General features: G+C 47.5%; 1 protein-coding gene and 1 long non-coding RNA gene across 7 annotated transcripts in view; both read right to left on the bottom strand.

Moving 5' to 3' along the window:
* The window catches only part of LOC127910668 (uncharacterized), a 30,200-nt gene extending 28,553 nt beyond the window's left edge, over positions 1 to 1,647 (bottom strand). For 3 of the 4 annotated variants that reach the window (XR_008075715.1, XR_008075714.1, XR_008075717.1), the window contains exon 1: positions 1,160 to 1,647. This is a non-coding gene — a long non-coding RNA (uncharacterized LOC127910668). The remainder of the gene's footprint in view (positions 1 to 1,159) is intronic. The other variant, XR_008075716.1, reaches the window with a different exon arrangement.
* LOC118372740 (lysine-specific demethylase 4B-like) overlaps positions 1 to 18,745 on the bottom strand; it is a 121,292-nt gene that overhangs the window by 58,583 nt on the left and 43,964 nt on the right. The window contains exons 9-14 of one of the 3 annotated variants that reach the window (XM_052475330.1): positions 14,790 to 14,986; positions 13,640 to 13,905; positions 12,983 to 13,224; positions 10,673 to 10,802; positions 10,304 to 10,464; positions 4,817 to 5,033 (exon numbers count right to left, since the gene is read on the bottom strand). In XM_052475330.1, the coding sequence (XP_052331290.1) occupies positions 4,817 to 5,033; positions 10,304 to 10,464; positions 10,673 to 10,802; positions 12,983 to 13,224; positions 13,640 to 13,905; positions 14,790 to 14,986 (1,213 nt within the window). Of the gene's footprint in view, positions 1 to 4,793; positions 5,034 to 10,303; positions 10,465 to 10,672; positions 10,803 to 12,982; positions 13,225 to 13,639; positions 13,906 to 14,789; positions 14,987 to 18,745 lie in introns of those variants that run through there. The other 2 variants (XM_052475329.1, XM_052475328.1) reach the window with 2 other exon arrangements.

Below are 18,745 nucleotides of genomic sequence, written 5' to 3'. Positions count from 1 at the left end.
GAGAACACAGTAAATATCCTCTTAGGTAAACATGGAGGGAGACCTGACTGACTGGTATTGACTGGCTGGTACAGACTGGGGAGAACACAGTAAATATCCTCTTAGGTAAACATGGAGGGAGACCTGACTGACTGGTATTGACTGGCTGGTACAGACTGGGGAGAACACAGTAAATATCCTCTTAGGTAAACATGGAGGGAGACCTGACTGACTGGTATTGACTGGCTGGTACAGACTGGGGAGAACACAGTAAATATCCTCTTAGGTAAACATGGAGGAGACCTGACTGACTGGTATTGACTGGCTGGTACAGACTGGGGAGAACACAGTAAATATCCTCTTAGGTAAACATGGAGGAGACCTGACTGACTGGTATTGACTGGCTGGTACAGACTGGGGAGAACACAGTAAATATCCTCTTAGGTAAACATGGAGGAGACCTGACTGACTGGTATTGACTGGCTGGTACAGACTGGGGAGAACACAGTAAATATCCTCTTAGGTAAACATGGAGGGAGACCTGACTGACTGGTATTGACTGGCTGGTACAGACTGGGGAGAACACAGTAAATATCCTCTTAGGTAAACATGGAGGGAGACCTGACTGACTGGTATTGACTGGCTGGTACAGACTGGGGAGAACACAGTAAATATCCTCTTAGGTAAACATGGAGGGAGACCTGACTGACTGGTATTGACTGGCTGGTACAGACTGGGAGAACACAGTAAATATCCTCTTAGGTAAACATGGAGGGAGACCTGACTGACTGGTATTGACTGGCTGGTACAGACTGGGGAGAACACAGTAAATATCCTCTTAGGTAAACATGGAGGGAGACCTGACTGACTGGTATTGACTGGCTGGTACAGACTGGGGAGAACACAGTAAATATCCTCTTAGGTAAACATGGAGGGAGACCTGACTGACTGGTATTGACTGGCTGGTACAGACTGGGGAGAACACAGTAAATATCCTCTTAGGTAAACATGGAGGGAGACCTGACTGACTGGTATTGACTGGCTGGTACAGACTGGGGAGAACACAGTAAATATCCTCTTAGGTAAACATGGAGGGAGACCTGACTGACTGGTATTGACTGGCTGGTACAGACTGGGGAGAACACAGTAAATATCCTCTTAGGTAAACATGGAGGGAGACCTGACTGACTGGTATTGACTGGCTGGTACAGACGAGGGAGAACACAGTAAATATCCTCTTAGGTAAACATGGAGGGAGACCTGACTGACTGGTATTGACTGGCTGGTACAGACTGGGGAGAACACAGTAAATATCCTCTTAGGTAAACATGGAGGGAGACCTGACTGACTGGTATTGACTGGCTGGTACAGACTGGGGAGAACACAGTAAATATCCTCTTAGGTAAACATGGAGGGAGACCTGACTGACTGGTATTGACTGGCTGGTACAGACGAGGGAGAACACAGTAAATATCCTCTTAGGTAAACATGGAGGGAGACCTGACTGACTGGTATTGACTGGCTGGTACAGACTGGGGAGAACACAGTAAATATCCTCTTAGGTAAACATGGAGGGAGACCTGACTGACTGGTATTGACTGGCTGGTACAGACTGGGGAGAACACAGTAAATATCCTCTTAGGTAAACATGGAGGGAGACCTGACTGACTGGTATTGACTGGCTGGTACAGACTGGGGAGAACACAGTAAATATCCTCTTAGGTAAACATGGAGGGAGACCTGACTGACTGGTATTGACTGGCTGGTACAGACTGGGGAGAACACAGTAAATATCCTCTTAGGTAAACATGGAGGGAGACCTGACTGACTGGTATTGACTGGCTGGTACAGACTGGGGAGAACACAGTAAATATCCTCTTAGGTAAACATGGAGGGAGACCTGACTGACTGGTATTGACTGGCTGGTACAGACTGGGGAGAACACAGTAAATATCCTCTTAGGTAAACATGGAGGGAGACCTGACTGACTGGTATTGACTGGCTGGTACAGACTGGGAGAACACAGTAAATATCCTCTTAGGTAAACATGGAGGGAGACCTGACTGACTGGTATTGACTGGCTGGTACAGACTGGGGAGAACACAGTAAATATCCTCTTAGGTAAACATGGAGGGAGACCTGACTGACTGGTATTGACTGGCTGGTACAGACTGGGGAGAACACAGTAAATATCCTCTTAGGTAAACATGGAGGGAGACCTGACTGACTGGTATTGACTGGCTGGTACAGACTGGGGAGAACACAGTAAATATCCTCTTAGGTAAACATGGAGGGAGACCTGACTGACTGGTATTGAGTGGCTGGTACAGACTGGGGAGAACACAGTAAATATCCTCTTAGGTAAACATGGAGGGAGACCTGACTGACTGGTATTGACTGGCTGGTACAGACTGGGGAGAACACAGTAAATATCCTCTTAGGTAAACATGGAGGGAGACCTGACTGACTGGTATTGACTGGCTGGTACAGACTGGGGAGAACACAGTAAATATCCTCTTAGGTAAACATGGAGGGAGACCTGACTGACTGGTATTGACTGGCTGGTACAGACTGGGGAGAACACAGTAAATATCCTCTTAGGTAAACATGGAGGGAGACCTGACTGACTGGTATTGACTGGCTGGTACAGACTGGGGAGAACACAGTAAATATCCTCTTAGGTAAACATGGAGGAGACCTGACTGACTGGTATTGACTGGCTGGTACAGACTGGGGAGAACACAGTAAATATCCTCTTAGGTAAACATGGAGGAGACCTGACTGACTGGTATTGACTGGCTGGTACAGACTGGGAGAACACAGTAAATATCCTCTTAGGTAAACATGGAGGGAGACCTGACTGACTGGTATTGACTGGCTGGTACAGACTGGGGAGAACACAGTAAATATCCTCTTAGGTAAACATGGAGGGAGACCTGACTGACTGGTATTGACTGGCTGGTACAGACTGGGGAGAACACAGTAAATATCCTCTTAGGTAAACATGGAGGAGACCTGACTGACTGGTATTGAGTGGCTGGTACAGACTGGGGAGAACACAGTAAATATCCTCTTAGGTAAACATGGAGGGAGACCTGACTGACTGGTATTGACTGGCTGGTACAGACTGGGAGAACACAGTAAATATCCTCTTAGGTAAACATGGAGGAGACCTGACTGACTGGTATTGACTGGCTGGTACAGACTGGGAGAACACAGTAAATATCCTCTTAGGTAAACATGGAGGAGACCTGACTGACTGGTATTGACTGGCTGGTACAGACTGGGGAGAACACAGTAAATATCCTCTTAGGTAAACATGGAGGGAGACCTGACTGACTGGTATTGACTGGCTGGTACAGACTGGGGAGAACACAGTAAATATCCTCTTAGGTAAACATGGAGGGAGACCTGACTGACTGGTATTGACTGGCTGGTACAGACTGGGGAGAACACAGTAAATATCCTCTTAGGTAAACATGGAGGGAGACCTGACTGACTGGTATTGAGTGGCTGGTACAGACTGGGGAGAACACAGTAAATATCCTCTTAGGTAAACATGGAGGGAGACCTGACTGACTGGTATTGACTGGCTGGTACAGACTGGGGGAACACAGTAAATATCCTCTTAGGTAAACATGGAGGGAGACCTGACTGACTGGTATTGACTGGCTGGTACAGACTGGGGAGAACACAGTAAATATCCTCTTAGGTAAACATGGAGGGAGACCTGACTGACTGGTATTGACTGGCTGGTACAGACTGGGGAGAACACAGTAAATATCCTCTTAGGTAAACATGGAGGGAGACCTGACTGACTGGTATTGACTGGCTGGTACAGACTGGGGAGAACACAGTAAATATCCTCTTAGGTAAACATGGAGGGAGACCTGACTGACTGGTATTGACTGGCTGGTACAGACTGGGGGGAACACAGTAAATATCCTCTTAGGTAAACATGGAGGGAGACCTGACTGACTGGTATTGACTGGCTGGTACAGACTGGGGGGAACACAGTAAATATCCTCTTAGGTAAACATGGAGGGAGACCTGAATGACTGGTATTGACTGGCTGGTACAGACCGGTTGCCTGGAACTGATTTGTTTGGTGAGGGCCTGGTTGGAAATATAGAATTTTATTGTAGAATGTTTATTTATTTATTTTGCTCCTTTGCACCCCATTATTTGTAGTTCTACTTTGCACATTCTTCCATTGCAAAACTACCATTCCAGTGTTTTACTTGCTATATTGTATTTACTTTGCCACCATGGCCTTTTTTTTGCCTTTACCTCCCTTCTCACCTAATTTGCTCACGTCGTATATAGACTTGTTTATACTGTATTATTGACTGTATGTTTGTTTTACTCCATGTGTAACTCTGTGTCGTGGTATCTGTCAAACTGCTTTGCTTTATCTTGGCCAGGTCACAATTGTAAATGAGAACTTGTTCTCAACTTGCCTACCTGGTTAAATAAAGGTGAAATAAAATAAAATAAAAATTGTCTGGCTGTTGGTGATCTATAGAAGACAATGCGATTGTTTTGACCGACTGATCTATAGAAGACAATGCGATTGTTTTGACTGACTGATCTATAGAAGACAATGCGATTGTTTTGACAGACTGATCTATAGAAGACAATGCGATTGTTTTGACTGACTGATCTATAGAAGACAATGCGATTGTTTTGACTGACTGATCTATAGAAGACAATGCGATTGTTTTGACCGACTGATAAACAGACTGCCTGCCTTTCTACCCATCTATCTGTCCGTCTGGCCATCTTCCTGCCCGTCTGTATCAGTCAATATCAATGTGTCTATCTTTTTTTTACTCACTGGAGTGGACCTGCAGGTTGCAGAAGGAGCAGGAGATCAGCGGGCTGGTGCAGTCTTCTCCCGTGTGGGAGTTGGAGGGCAGCGGCTCCGTGTTGTCCGGCCCGGCGCTGAAGCACATCTCTGGGACCAGCGGGTGGGTGCGGCTGCCGCAGCCGGGAGTGTGGGGGTGGTTGGGGGCACTGGGGCTGTCAGACAGGTACAGAGAGTCCTTCTGGGGCTGGATGAAACAGGGGAAGGAGATTACATAACTTCTGGGGCTGGATGAAACAGGGGAAGGAGGTTACATAACTTCTGGGGCTGGATGAAACAGGGGAAGGAGGTTACATAACGTCTGGATGAAACAGGGAAGGAGGTTACATAACGTCTGGATGAAACAGGGAAGGAGGTTACATAACGTCTGGATGAAACAGGGAAGGAGGTTACATAACGTCTGGATGAAACAGGGGAAGGAGGTTACATAACGTCTGGATGAAACAGGGGAAGGAGGTTACATAACGTCTGGATGAAACAGGGGAAGGAGGTTACATAACGTCTGGATGAAACAGAGGAAGGAGGTTACATAACGTCTGGATGAAACAGGGAAGGAGGTTACATAACGTCTGGATGAAACAGGGGAAGGAGGTTACATAACGTCTGGATGAAACAGGGAAGGAGGTTACATAACGTCTGGATGAAACAGGGGAAGGAGGTTACATAACGTCTGGATGAAACAGGGAAGGAGGTTACATAACTTCTGGGGCTGGATGAAACAGGGGAAGGAGGTTACATAACGTCTGGATGAAACAGGGGAAGGAGGTTACATAACGTCTGGGGCTGGATGAAACAGGGGAAGGAGGTTACATAACGTCTGGGGCTGGATGAAACAGGGGAAGGAGGTTACATAACGTCTGGGGCTGGATGAAACAGGGGAAGGAGGTTACATAACGTCTGGATGAAACAGGGGAAGGAGGTTACATAACGTCTGGGGCTGGATGAAACAGGGGAAGGAGGTTACATAACTTCTGGGCTGGATGAAACAGGGGAAGGAGGTTACATAACGTCTGGGGCTGGATGAAACAGGGAAGGAGGTTACATAACTTCTGGGGCTGGATGAAACAGGGGAAGGAGGTTACATAACGTCTGGATGAAACAGAGGAAGGAGGTTACATAACGTCTGGATGAAACAGAGGAAGGAGGTTACATAACGTCTGGATGAAACAGGGAAGGAGGTTACATAACGTCTGGATGAAACAGAGGAAGGAGGTTACATAACGTCTGGATGAAACAGAGGAAGGAGGTTACATAACGTCTGGGGCTGGATGAAACAGGGGAAGGAGGTTACATAACGTCTGGGGCTGGATGAAACAGGGGAAGGAGGTTACATAACGTCTGGATGAAACAGGGGAAGGAGGTTACATAACGTCTGGATGAAACAGGGGAAGGAGGTTACATAACGTCTGGATGAAACAGGGAAGGAGGTTACATAACGTCTGGATGAAACAGGGGAAGGAGATTACATAACGTCTGGATGAAACAGAGGAAGGAGGTTACATAACGTCTGGATGAAACAGAGGAAGGAGGTTACTGGATGAAACAGAGGAAGGAGGTTACATAACGTCTGGGGCTGGATGAAACAGGGAAGGAGGTTACATAACGTCTGGGGCTGGATGAAACAGGGGAAGGAGGTTACATAACGTCTGGATGAAACAGAGGAAGGAGGTTACATAACGTCTGGATGAAACAGAGGAAGGAGGTTACATAACGTCTGGGGCTGGATGAAACAGGGGAAGGAGGTTACATAACGTCTGGGGCTGGATGAAACAGGGAAGGAGGTTACATAACTTCTGGGGCTGGATGAAACAGGGGAAGGAGGTTACATAACGTCTGGATGAAACAGGGAAGGAGGTTACATAACGTCTGGGGCTGGATGAAACAGGGGAAGGAGGTTACATAACGTTCCGGGGGCTGGATGAAACAGGGGAAGGAGGTTACATAACGTCTGGATGAAACAGGGGAAGGAGGTTACATAACGTCTGGGGCTGGATGAAACAGGGGAAGGAGGTTACATAACTTCTGGATGAAACAGGGGAAGGAGGTTACATAACGTCTGGGTCTGGATGAAACAGGGGAAGGAGGTTACATAACGTCTGGGGCTGGATGAAACAGGGGAAGGAGGTTACATAACGTCTGGGGCTGGATGAAACAGGGGAAGGAGGTTACATAACTTCTGGGGCTGGATGAAACAGAGGAAGGAGGTTACATAACGTCTGGGGCTGGATGAAACAGGGGAAGGAGGTTACATAACTTCTGGGGCTGGATGAAACAGGGGAAGGAGGTTACATAACTTCTGGGGCTGGATGAAACAGGGGAAGGAGGTTACATAACGTCTGGATGAAACAGGGGAAGGAGGTTACATAACGTCTGGGGCTGGATGAAACAGGGGAAGGAGGTTACATAACGTCTGGGGCTGGATGAAACAGGGGAAGGAGGTTACATAACTTCTGGGGCTGGATGAAACAGGGGAAGGAGGTTACATAACGTCTGGATGAAACAGGGGAAGGAGATTACATAACTTCTGGGGCTGGATGAAACAGGGGAAGGAGGTTACATAACGTCTGGGGCTGGATGAAACAGGGGAAGGAGGTTACATAACGTCTGGATGAAACAGGGGAAGGAGGTTACATAACGTCTGGATGAAACAGGGGAAGGAGGTTACATAACGTCTGGGGCTGGATGAAACAGGGGAAGGAGGTTACATAACGTCTGGGGCTGGATGAAACAGGGGAAGGAGGTTACATAACGTCTGGGGCTGGATGAAACAGGGAAGGAGGTTACATAACGTCTGGATGAAACAGAGGAAGGAGGTTACATAACGTCTGGGGCTGGATGAAACAGGGGAAGGAGGTTACATAACGTCTGGGGCTGGATGAAACAGAGGAAGGAGGTTACATAACGTCTGGATGAAACAGGGAAGGAGGTTACATAACTTCTAGGGCTGGATGAAACAGGGGAAGGAGGTTACATAACGTCTGGGCTGGATGAAACAGGGGAAGGAGGTTACATAACGTCTGGGGCTGGATGAAACAGGGAAGGAGGTTACATAACTTCTGGGGCTGGATGAAACAGGGAAGGAGGTTACATAACTTCTGGGGCTGGATGAAACAGGGGAAGGAGGTTACATAACGTCTGGGGCTGGATGAAACAGGGAAGGAGGTTACATAACGTCTGGGGCTGGATGAAACAGGGGAAGGAGGTTACATAACGTCTGGGGCTGGATGAAACAGGGAAGGAGGTTACATAACGTCTGGATGAAACAGGGGAAGGAGGTTACATAACGTCTGGGGCTGGATGAAACAGGGGAAGGAGGTTACATAACTTCTGGGGCTGGATGAAACAGGGGAAGGAGGTTACATAACGTCTGGATGAAACAGGGAAGGAGGTTACATAACTTCTGGGGCTGGATGAAACAGGGGAAGGAGGTTACATAACTTCTGGGGCTGGATGAAACAGGGGAAGGAGGTTACATAACGTCTGGGGCTGGATGGAACAGGGGAAGGAGGTTACATAACTTCTGGGGCTGGATGAAACAGGGGAAGGAGGTTACATAACTTCTGGGGCTGGATGAAACAGGGAAGGAGGTTACATAACTTCTGGATGGATGAAACAGGGGAAGGAGGTTACATAACTTCTGGGGCTGGATGAAACAGGGGAAGGAGGTTACATAACGTCTGGGGCTGGATGAAACAGGGGAAGGAGGTTACATAACTTCTGGGGCTGGATGAAACAGGGGAAGGAGGTTACATAACTTCTGGGGCTGGATGAAACAGGGGAAGGAGGTTACATAACGTCTGGGGCTGGATGAAACAGGGGAAGGAGGTTACATAACTTCTGGGGCTGGATGAAACAGGGGAAGGAGGTTACATAACGTCTGGGGCTGGATGAAACAGGGGAAGGAGGTTACATAACTTCTGGGGCTGGATGAAACAGGGGAAGGAGGTTACATAACTTCTGGGGCTGGATGAAACAGGGGAAGGTTACACTGGGTGGAGTTTAGAGCCGTCACATTTTCCCCCAAAATCTATATTGAACACGGGAGCTAAACCCACAAATTTGTCCAAATTACATTCATCTGAAACATGTCCGTCAAAAGTCTTAGTCAAAACTGATGGCAGTCAAAGTTGGTGGTCTAGTGGCCTGAAGCCTCTATGTCTACTAGTATGTATTAACTAGCAGCTTTAACACCAACTTCTCAATCTCTCTGTTCATTCATGCATCTGTTAACCATGCTGCATATGCTAAGTGGGCAACATGACTCTCTGTAATCTGCAGACTCAGCCCTGTGTCCAAGAGTCCAAGACCACTGTTGTCCGATTGTAACGTTCACTGTGGCATGGAGACATGTTATAATATATACAGTACCCCGCAGCTGTGTCCATGGTTTGTACCCCCTACCTGGGTGTATGGTTAGTACCCCCTACCTGGGTGTATGGTTTGTACCCCCTACCTGGGTGTATGGTTAGTACCCCCTACCTGTGTCCATGGTTTGTACCCCCTACCTGTATCCATGGTTTGTACCCCCTACCTGTATCCATGGTTTGTACCCCCTACCTGTATCCATGGTTTGTACCCCCTACCTGGGTGTATGGTTTGTACCCCCTACCTGGGTGTATGGTTTGTACCCCCTACCTGTGTGCATGGTTTGTACCCCCTACCTGGGTGTATGGTTTGTACCCCCTACCTGGGTGCATGGTTTGTACCCCCTACCTGTGTCCATGGTTTGTACCCCTACCTGTGTCCATGGTTTGTACCCCCTACCTGGGTGTATGGTTTGTACCCCCTACCTGGGTGCATGGTTTGTACCCCCTACCTGGGTGCATGGTTTGTACCCCCTACCTGTGTCCATGGTTTGTACCCCCTACCTGGGTGTATGGTTTGTACCCCCTACCTGGGTGTATGGTTTGTGTACCCTACCTGGGTGTATGGTTTGTGTACCCTACCTGGGTGTATGGTTTGTGTACCCTACCTGGGTGTATGGTTTGTGTACCCTACCTGGGTGTATGGTTTGTACCCCACCTGGGTGTATGGTTTGTACCCTTACAAGGGGTGTATGGTTTGTACCCTTACAAGGGGTGTATGGTTTGTACCCTACCTGGGTGTATGGTTTGTACCCTACCTGGGTGTATGGTTTGTACCCTACCTGGGTGTATGGTTTGTACCCTACCTGGGTGTATGGTTTGTACCCTACCTGGGTGTATGGTTTGTACCCTACCTGGGTGTATGGTTTGTACCCTACCTGGGTGTATGGTTTGTACCCTACCTGGGTGTATGGTTTGTACCCTACCTGGGTGTATGGTTTGTACCCTACCTGGGTGTATGGTTTGTACCCTACCTGGGTGTATGGTTTGTACCCTACCTGGGTGTATGGTTTGTACCCTACCTGGGTGTATGGTTTGTACCCTACCTGGGTGTATGGTTTGTACCCTACCTGGGTGTATGTTTGTACCCTACCTGGGTGTATGGGCAGAACAGAGTGCATACGGCACAGTAGGGTTCCAGGGTGGCCACGGCTGCGTTGAAACTCTTCTCAGCCAGGATGTTAGGAGTGCGGTTCTGCCACAAGTGGCCCGCCTTCTTCACATGGCCATCCAGTGGCAAAGGGGAGAACAGCTCTGGGAGAAAGGAGCAAACCCACACGTCAGATCAGTCTAGATATACACAGAATGCGCATACAAGCAAGAATATAGGCTGTATCGGGATATCGGCTGTATCGGGCCTGCAATGCATGTAGCACAAGAGCCAGAGGAATCCGCAATAGTGTGTTAGACCAGAACAGAGATAATACAGACTGTGCTACAACGTTATCCCCTCAGAACCAACCTTCATCGCTGGACATTTCCTGCTTGACGATGGATAGCGGAGAGCGCATAGGCGGCTTGCTGAGGGGATGCCGGCGACTCTTCTTCACCTCCATCTTAATCTTCAACTGCTTAGAATAGTACGATGACTGCTGAGGAACCCCAAAAATTAATGAGCAAAACCCTTTGAATAAACATTTTCCACCACTGATAATTAGTCCCTCAAACCATGGACTTTTAGAGCATCTAAATGAATAACACCTACAATGTTCAAACGGAGGCGTTGATAACCTGTGTTTGAAAGCTTGAAGCTAGTGTTTTGGTTGTTCCACGCTTCAGGGTGAAGTTTCCCTTAGGTACAGATCTAGGGGTAGCTTCCTCTACACCAGGTATTCCCAAACTGGGGTATGCGTACATTTGTTTTTTTCTCTCTCGCCTGAGTAGCCTCATTTCACTGCCAAAAATAAAATTAAACCATCTAGTGTTCAGTGAAATAACAACACAATGTCAAATACTGGTAGCCTAGTCAAATAATGAACATCCAATCACATTAACTGTTACTCTCTCACAGGAATTCCACTAATGGTCCGTAATGTAGCCAAACGTAGCTGCTGCTCATCTTGGTATCTGTACTGATGGTGTAAAAGCCATGATAGGGAGACATAGTGAAGTGGTAACGCGCGTGCAAGCAGTTGTTCCCAACGACACTTGGGTCCTCTTGGGTACTCTGCAGCATCCACCGAGAGGCTCTAGCTGAACTCGTGTATTTTCTGCAATGATATGAGCAGTGACCATGTAACACTTTTACAACATACAGAAGAAGTGTGCTGGTTATCAAGGGGCAAAGAATTAAAATTAAAATTGAGAGACGAGCTTAAAGTTTTTTTTACTGACCATAATTTTCACTGTCTGAACGCTTGTATGATGATGAGTTTCTCACAAGACTGGCCTTTCTGGGTGATGATGTTTCTCACCTGAATGATCTGAATCTAGGATTACAGGGATTCGCCACAACTATATTCAATGTGAGGGACAAAATTGAGGCTATGATTAAAAAGTTGGAGCTCTTCTCTGTCTGCATTAACAAGGACAACACACAGCTCTTCTCTGTCTGCATTAACAAGGACAACACACAGCTCTTCTCTGTCTGCATTAACAAGGACAACACACAGCTCTTCTCTGTCTGCATTAACAAGGACAACACACAGCTCTTCTCTGTCTGCATTAACAAGGACAACACACAGGTCTTTACATCGTTGTATGATTTTTTTGTGTGCAAATGAACTCAAGCTTACGGACCTTGTCAAATGTGATATAGCGAAGCACCTGAGTGAGATGGGTGCGCAATTACACAGGTACTTTCCCAAAACGGATGGCACAAACAACTGGATTTGTTATCTCTTTCATGCCCTGCCTCCAGTCCACTTACCAATATCTGAACAAGAGAGCCTCATCGAAATTGCAACAAGCGGTTCTGTGAAAATCTGATTTAATCAGAAGTCACTGCCAGATTTCTGGATTGGGCTGCACTCAAGAGTATCCTGCCTTGGTAAATCACGCTGTTAAGACACTGATGCCCTTTAAAACCACGTACCTACGTGAGAGTGGATTCTCTGCCCTCACTGGCATAAACTAAATACAGGCACAGACTGTGTGTGGAAAATGATTTAAGACTGAGACTCTCGCCAATAGAACATTGCAGAGTTATGTGCATCCTTTCAAGCATACCTTTCTCATTAACCTGTGGTGAGTTATTCACAATTTCCGATGAACAAATAAAGTTTTATATGTAAAATGGTTAAATAAAGAGCAAAATTATTGATTATTATTATATTATTATTTGTGTCCTGGTCCTATAAGAGCTCTTTGTCACTTCCCACGAGCTGGGTTGTGACAAAACCTGGTTCTCACTCCAGCCCTGTTCCTGGAGAGCTACCCTCCTGTAGGTTCTCCCTCCATCAACCAGGTTCAGCTCATCAACCAGCTAATTATTAGAATCGGGTGTGCTAGATTAGGGTTGGAGAGAGAGCCTACAGGAGGGTAGCTCTCCAGGAACAGGGTTGGAGAGAGAACCTACAGGAGGGTAGCTCTCCAGGAACAGGGTTGGAGAGAGAACCTACAGGAGGGTAGCTCTTCAGGAACAGGGTTGGAGAGAGAACCTACAGGAGGGTAGCTCTTCAGGAACAGGGTTGGAGTGAGAACCTACAGGAGGGTAGCTCTCCAGGAACAGGGTTGGAGTGAAACCTACAGGAGGGTAGCTCTCCAGGAACAGGGTTGGGAAGCCCTGGTCTAGAGGCAACTTCATCCTACACCTTGTTCCAGCACTGCTCACCTGCTGCATGCCTTTCACATCAAGCCTGCCCTCTGCTGCTATTTCCGTGTCATTGCTGCCTTGGGGCTCCTTTGGTGTCTGGGGCATGTTGAATGTGGCAAACTTCTCAAACGCTGCTTGGAAGGAATTTATAGGGGCCAGCGGCAGGGTAGGTTGTTGTTGCTTCTTCTTCTTCTTCTTCTTCTTCTTTTTCTTCTCTCCATTCACCGTCAAGTGCTGTGGGTCTGCCTGGGGGTCGTGTACTGGGTGAGAGAAATAAAAGGGAAATGTGGAACCTCCCAATTCAAAAAAGGTACAAAAATGATTATAATAATCGGTGTCATAATATCTCTGTACCACTTGTTGGTTCGAACAGCCATTTCTTCTGATACCCATTTGATCTGGTACCTTGCGATATCATGTAGCTCACATCTAACTCACTTTGGAAGATTGAAATTGGGATATCAATAAAACTCCTTAATTAACCAAAATTAAAATGGATTTTCATCCAACGACGCAGCCAACTGGTGCCTTGTGAACCCCAGTCTGACCTCCTGCTCTTCACCCTAACAACCTCCTCCTGACGCTCACGTTCTCGGCCTCTCCTCCTGCCTCATTCCTAAACCAAACAGTAGCGAGGACAATTAAAAACTAATCCCTACTGAGCCCTACACCGACCTCTTGTGGCCTTGGCGGCAACGGCTTCCTGCCTCTCTCGGTCCTGCCTCTCCCGTTCTTCCCTCTCCTGGTCCTCTCTCTCCATGGCCTCCAGGGTCTGAAACGCCTCCCGGGCCATCCTCTCCTCCCTCTCCTGGCGCCGCTGCGCCTCTCGCTCCTCCACCTGACGCTGGTACTCGGCGGCATCCATCTCGATGCCTTCCTCCGCCAGAACCTTGACCTCCTCCAGTTTCAGCCGCCGCAGCTGCTCCTTCTTCTGTAAAGCTCTGGGGACGGAGGGATGGGGCAAACGGAGACATGAGGGAATGACACTTACAGTACTTCACTTGAATTAACACTTAACTCAGTACCTCGCTCTTTTTCCTGTATATTACTGTTCAAGTTTCCCCTGTAAAACATTCATGCTTTTAAAAGAGACAAAGAAAGAGAAAAAGATGGGATAGATAGAATTGTAGGACCAAAGAGTGAGAGACCCTGAAAGTGAGAGACATTGGGGAGAGTGAAAGGGGAGAGAGCCAGAGCCTGGTTCCTCTCTAGGTTTCTTCCTAGGTTTTGGCCTTTCTCTGAAGTTTTTCCTAGCCACCGTGCTTCTACACCTGCATTGCTGTTTGGGGTTTTAGGCTGGGTTTCTGTACATCACTTTGAGATGTCAGCTGAAGAAGGGCTTTATAAATACATTTGATTGATTGATTGAGAGGGGAGAGAGAGGGGGCAGTGTGACTAGCTACACCAATTGGAACACAACCAGAAGCATGGCTGACACTGTTACACAACAACATTATACATACACACACAATCCATGTCTCAATTGTCTCAAGGCTTAAAAATCTTTTAACCCGTCTCCTCCCCTTCATCTACACTGATTGCAGTGGATTTAACAAGTGACATCAATAAGGGATCATAGATTTCACCTGGATTCACCTGGTCAGTCTATGTCATAGAAAGAGCAGGTGTTCCTAATGTTTTGTACACTCAGTGTATATTTATATCTTGGTTGTGTATGTGGTAAGCATGTAGGTATACATGTATCAGGTAGTGTGGGGAGGACATATACAATTATACTCTTGGACAATGATGCCTTTCATCTTGACGGGTCGATGAAATTCAATTGTAAAGCAATTGTACTGTCATGTCCCTTTCTCCCCCTGACCTCTGAAGCAGTTTCTGGCGGTAGGTGACCCGGTTGGCCCTCCAGTGCTCCAGCTCAGGGCTGGTCAGGGTGGTGGGTCGCTGGTGGTCCAGCACCATGCCGTCCTTGCCCTGTTTCCACTGGACGTAGCGCTCCGGCTGCAGGCAGCGGACAAACACGTCCATGGAGATCTTCACCATGTCCTTACGACATGTACACTGACCAAGAGGAGAGAGAGAGGGCATTGTGAGTACACACACATATATCAGGTCCTGGGGCTCTGTTCACAAACACAAACAGACCCCACAGAGCCCCAGCACAGCAACACAATTAGACCCAACCAAATCATGAGAAAACAAAATGATCATTACTTGACACATTGGAAAAAAATTACAAAAAAACAGAGCAAACTAGAATGCTATTTGACCCTACACAGAGAGTACACCGTAGCAGAATACCTGATCACTGTGACTGACCGAAAATGAAGGAAAGCTTTGACTATGTACAGACTCAGTGAGCATAGCCTTGCTATTGAGAAAGGCAGTCGAAGGCAGACCTTGCCCTCAAGAGAAGACAGGCTATGTGCTCACTGCCCAAAAAATGAGGTGGAAACCGAGCTGCACTTCCTAACCTCCTGCCAAATGTGTGACCATATTAGAGACACATATTTCCCTCAGATTACACAGACCCACAAAGAATTCAAAAACAAACCCAATTTTGATAAACTCCCATATCTATTGGCACTGGGGAGAGAGAGAGAGAGCAGTGTGAGTATATCACAGTACACTGGGGGGAGAGAGAGAGCAGTGTGAGTATATCACAGTACACTGGGGGGAGAGAGAGAGCAGTGTGAGTATATCACAGTACACTGGGGGAGAGAGAGAGAAGTGTGAGTATATCACAGTACACTGGGGGAGAGAGAGAGCAGTGTGAGTATATCACAGTACACTGGGGGGAGAGAGAGAGCAGTGTGAGTATATCACAGTACAATGAGGAGGGGAGAGAGCAGTGTGAGTATATCACAGTACACTGGGGGGAGAGAGAGAGCAGTGTGAGTATATCACAGTACAATGAGGGGAGAGAGCAGTGTGAGTATATCACAGTACACTGGGGAGGGGAGAGAGCAGTGTGAGTATATCACAGTACACTGGGGAGGGGAGAGAGCAGTGTGAGTATATCACAGTACACTGGGGAGGGGAGAGAGCAGTGTGAGTATATCACAGTACACTGGGGAGGGGAGAGAGCAGTGTGAGTATATCACAGTACACTGGGGGAGAGAGAGAGAGCAGTGTGAGTATATCACAGTACACTGAGGAGGGGAGAGAGCAGTGAGTATATCACAGTACACTGAGGAGAGGAGAGAGCAGTGTGAGTATATCACAGTACACTGAGGAGGGGAGAGAGCAGTGTGAGTATATCACAGTACACTGAGGGGAGAGAGCAGTGTGAGTATATCACAGTACAATGAGGAGGAGAGAGCAGTGTGAGTATATCACAGTACACTGAGGGGAGAGAGCAGTGTGAGTATATCACAGTACACAGGGGAGGGGAGAGAGCAGTGTGAGTATATCACAGTACACAGGGGAGGGGAGAGAGCAGTGTGAGTATATCACAGTACACTGAGGAGGGGAGAGAGCAGTGTGAGTATATCACAGTACACTGAGGAGGGGAGAGAGCAGTGTGAGTATATCACAGTACACGGGGGAGAGAGCAGTGTGAGTATATCACAGTACACGGGGGAGAGAGCAGTGTGAGTATATCACAGTACACGGGGGAGAGAGCAGTGTGAGTATATCACAGTACACTGGGGAGGGGAGAGAGCAGTGTGAGTATATCACAGTACACAGGGGAGAGAGCAGTGTGAGTATATCACAGTACACAGGGGAGAGAGCAGTGTGACACAGGGGAGAGAGCAGTGTGAGTATATCACAGTACACAGGGGAGAGAGCAGTGTGAGTATATCACAGTACACTGGGGAGGGGAGAGAGCAGTGTGAGTATATCACAGTACACTGGGGGAGAGAGAGAGCAGTGTGAGTATATCACAGTACACTGAGGAGGGGAGAGAGCAGTGAGTATATCACAGTACACTGAGGAGAGGAGAGAGCAGTGTGAGTATATCACAGTACACTGAGGAGGGGAGAGAGCAGTGTGAGTATATCACAGTACACTGAGGAGGGGAGAGAGCAGTGTGAGTATATCACAGTACACTGAGGAGGGGAGAGAGCAGTGTGAGTATATCACAGTACACTGAGGAGGGGAGAGAGCAGTGTGAGTATATCACAGTACACTGAGGAGGGGAGAGAGCAGTGTGAGTATATCACAGTACACTGAGGAGGGGAGAGAGCAGTGTGAGTATATCACAGTACACTGAGGAGGGGAGAGAGCAGTGTGAGTATATCACAGTACACTGAGGAGGGGAGAGAGCAGTGTGAGTATATCACAGTACACTGAGGAGGGGAGAGAGCAGTGTGAGTATATCACAGTACACTGAGGAGGGGAGAGAGCAGTGTGAGTATATCACAGTACACTGAGGAGGGGAGAGAGCAGTGTGAGTATATCACAGTACACTGAGGAGGGGAGAGAGCAGTGTGAGTATATCACAGTACACTGGGGGGAGAGAGAGAGCAGTGTGAGTATATCACAGTACACTGAGGAGGGGAGAGAGCAGTGTGAGTATATCACAGTACACTGGGGGGAGAGGAGAGAGGATAAAGTGGGGGGAGAGAGAGAGAGAAAATAGGGGAAATGGAAAGAGAGCAAGAGAAGATGAAAATAAAAACTAATTTTCTTTCTGTGCCCTGGTTGGTGTGTATTACATTTCTGTATTACATTTCGGACTTATTTCCTGAGCTGTGCTGAGAGGCCTTATGTTCAATTACTGGGAACATTCTTCAGGCACGCTGCGACTCAGACGGAGCCAGGCAGAACAAGTGGAGGAGACAGATCGAGAGCAAGAGAGAAACAGAGAGGTGAAGTACTAGAGGGAGGGGGGATTTTAGTAATAACATCAACAACAAGAGAAAGCCCCTCCCACCGCAAACCAATATCCACACACTACATCTCATCTAGGCAGCACTTGAGGGACAGAATTAAGTGAGGAAGAAACCGGGCAGATGAAAGAGTCATCTGGCTACCAGGGTCTGATTGGGGACATACGTAAAAACATTAACTGGAACAAGGGAAGAGGTGAGAGACAGCAAAACACAAACGACCGGGCGATAAATGTGTCTCTTTGCAATGTTGTCTGGGAGGAGGGGGCGTGGGGGTAGTAGCAGCGCACCAGAGGAAGTAGGAACCAAAAGAAAGTAAAGCCCATTTCTGTCCCATAAAACTATTAAGGGAAATTGATCAATTTGCCATTCCTGAGAGAGGGTGTGAGGTGGGGTACTATGCTTAGATGACTTCATTATCAAATGGAAATGTATATATATTTTTTTAATGCCTCCAAAACCACACCCCCCCAAGGTCTTCTAACCAATGACCCCTATAGCTTCATATCCTAATGAAGTTAAATGATTGTAGGAAAACAAAAAGACCTTAGGCGAGGTCGCCCCCTATTAGAAAAATACTCCACGTTAGGGAGCTCTAAAAATACCGCCATGCGACCTCACAGGCTCCGACCGTCATCCTTCACTAAATAGGTCTAGACTCTCCGTTACCCATTGATGGCTGTGCGTGATAAAGCATTCGTCTTTTAAAACATCGCAATGTGATTGTACAACCTATGTGTGAGACGTGTGAGAGACTAGAGAAACTGTGGGAAAATCCAGTTTACAACCGTTAATGAGTCTGCTGTAGTGTGCTGTACTGCCTGTCCTCTGGTCTCCAGTAGTGTGCTGTACTGCCTGTCCTTTGGTCTGCAGTAGTGTGCTGTACTGCCTGTCCTCTGGTCTCCAGTAGTGTGCTGTACTGCCTGTCCTCTGGTCTGCTGTAGTGTGCTGTACTGCCTGTCCTCTGGTCTGCAGTAGTGTGCTG

This window comes from Oncorhynchus keta, chromosome 22, assembly GCF_023373465.1.
Source record: "Oncorhynchus keta strain PuntledgeMale-10-30-2019 chromosome 22, Oket_V2, whole genome shotgun sequence".
Taxonomy (NCBI): domain Eukaryota; kingdom Metazoa; phylum Chordata; class Actinopteri; order Salmoniformes; family Salmonidae; genus Oncorhynchus; species Oncorhynchus keta.
This window is presented reverse-complemented; position numbering and strand designations above follow the sequence as displayed.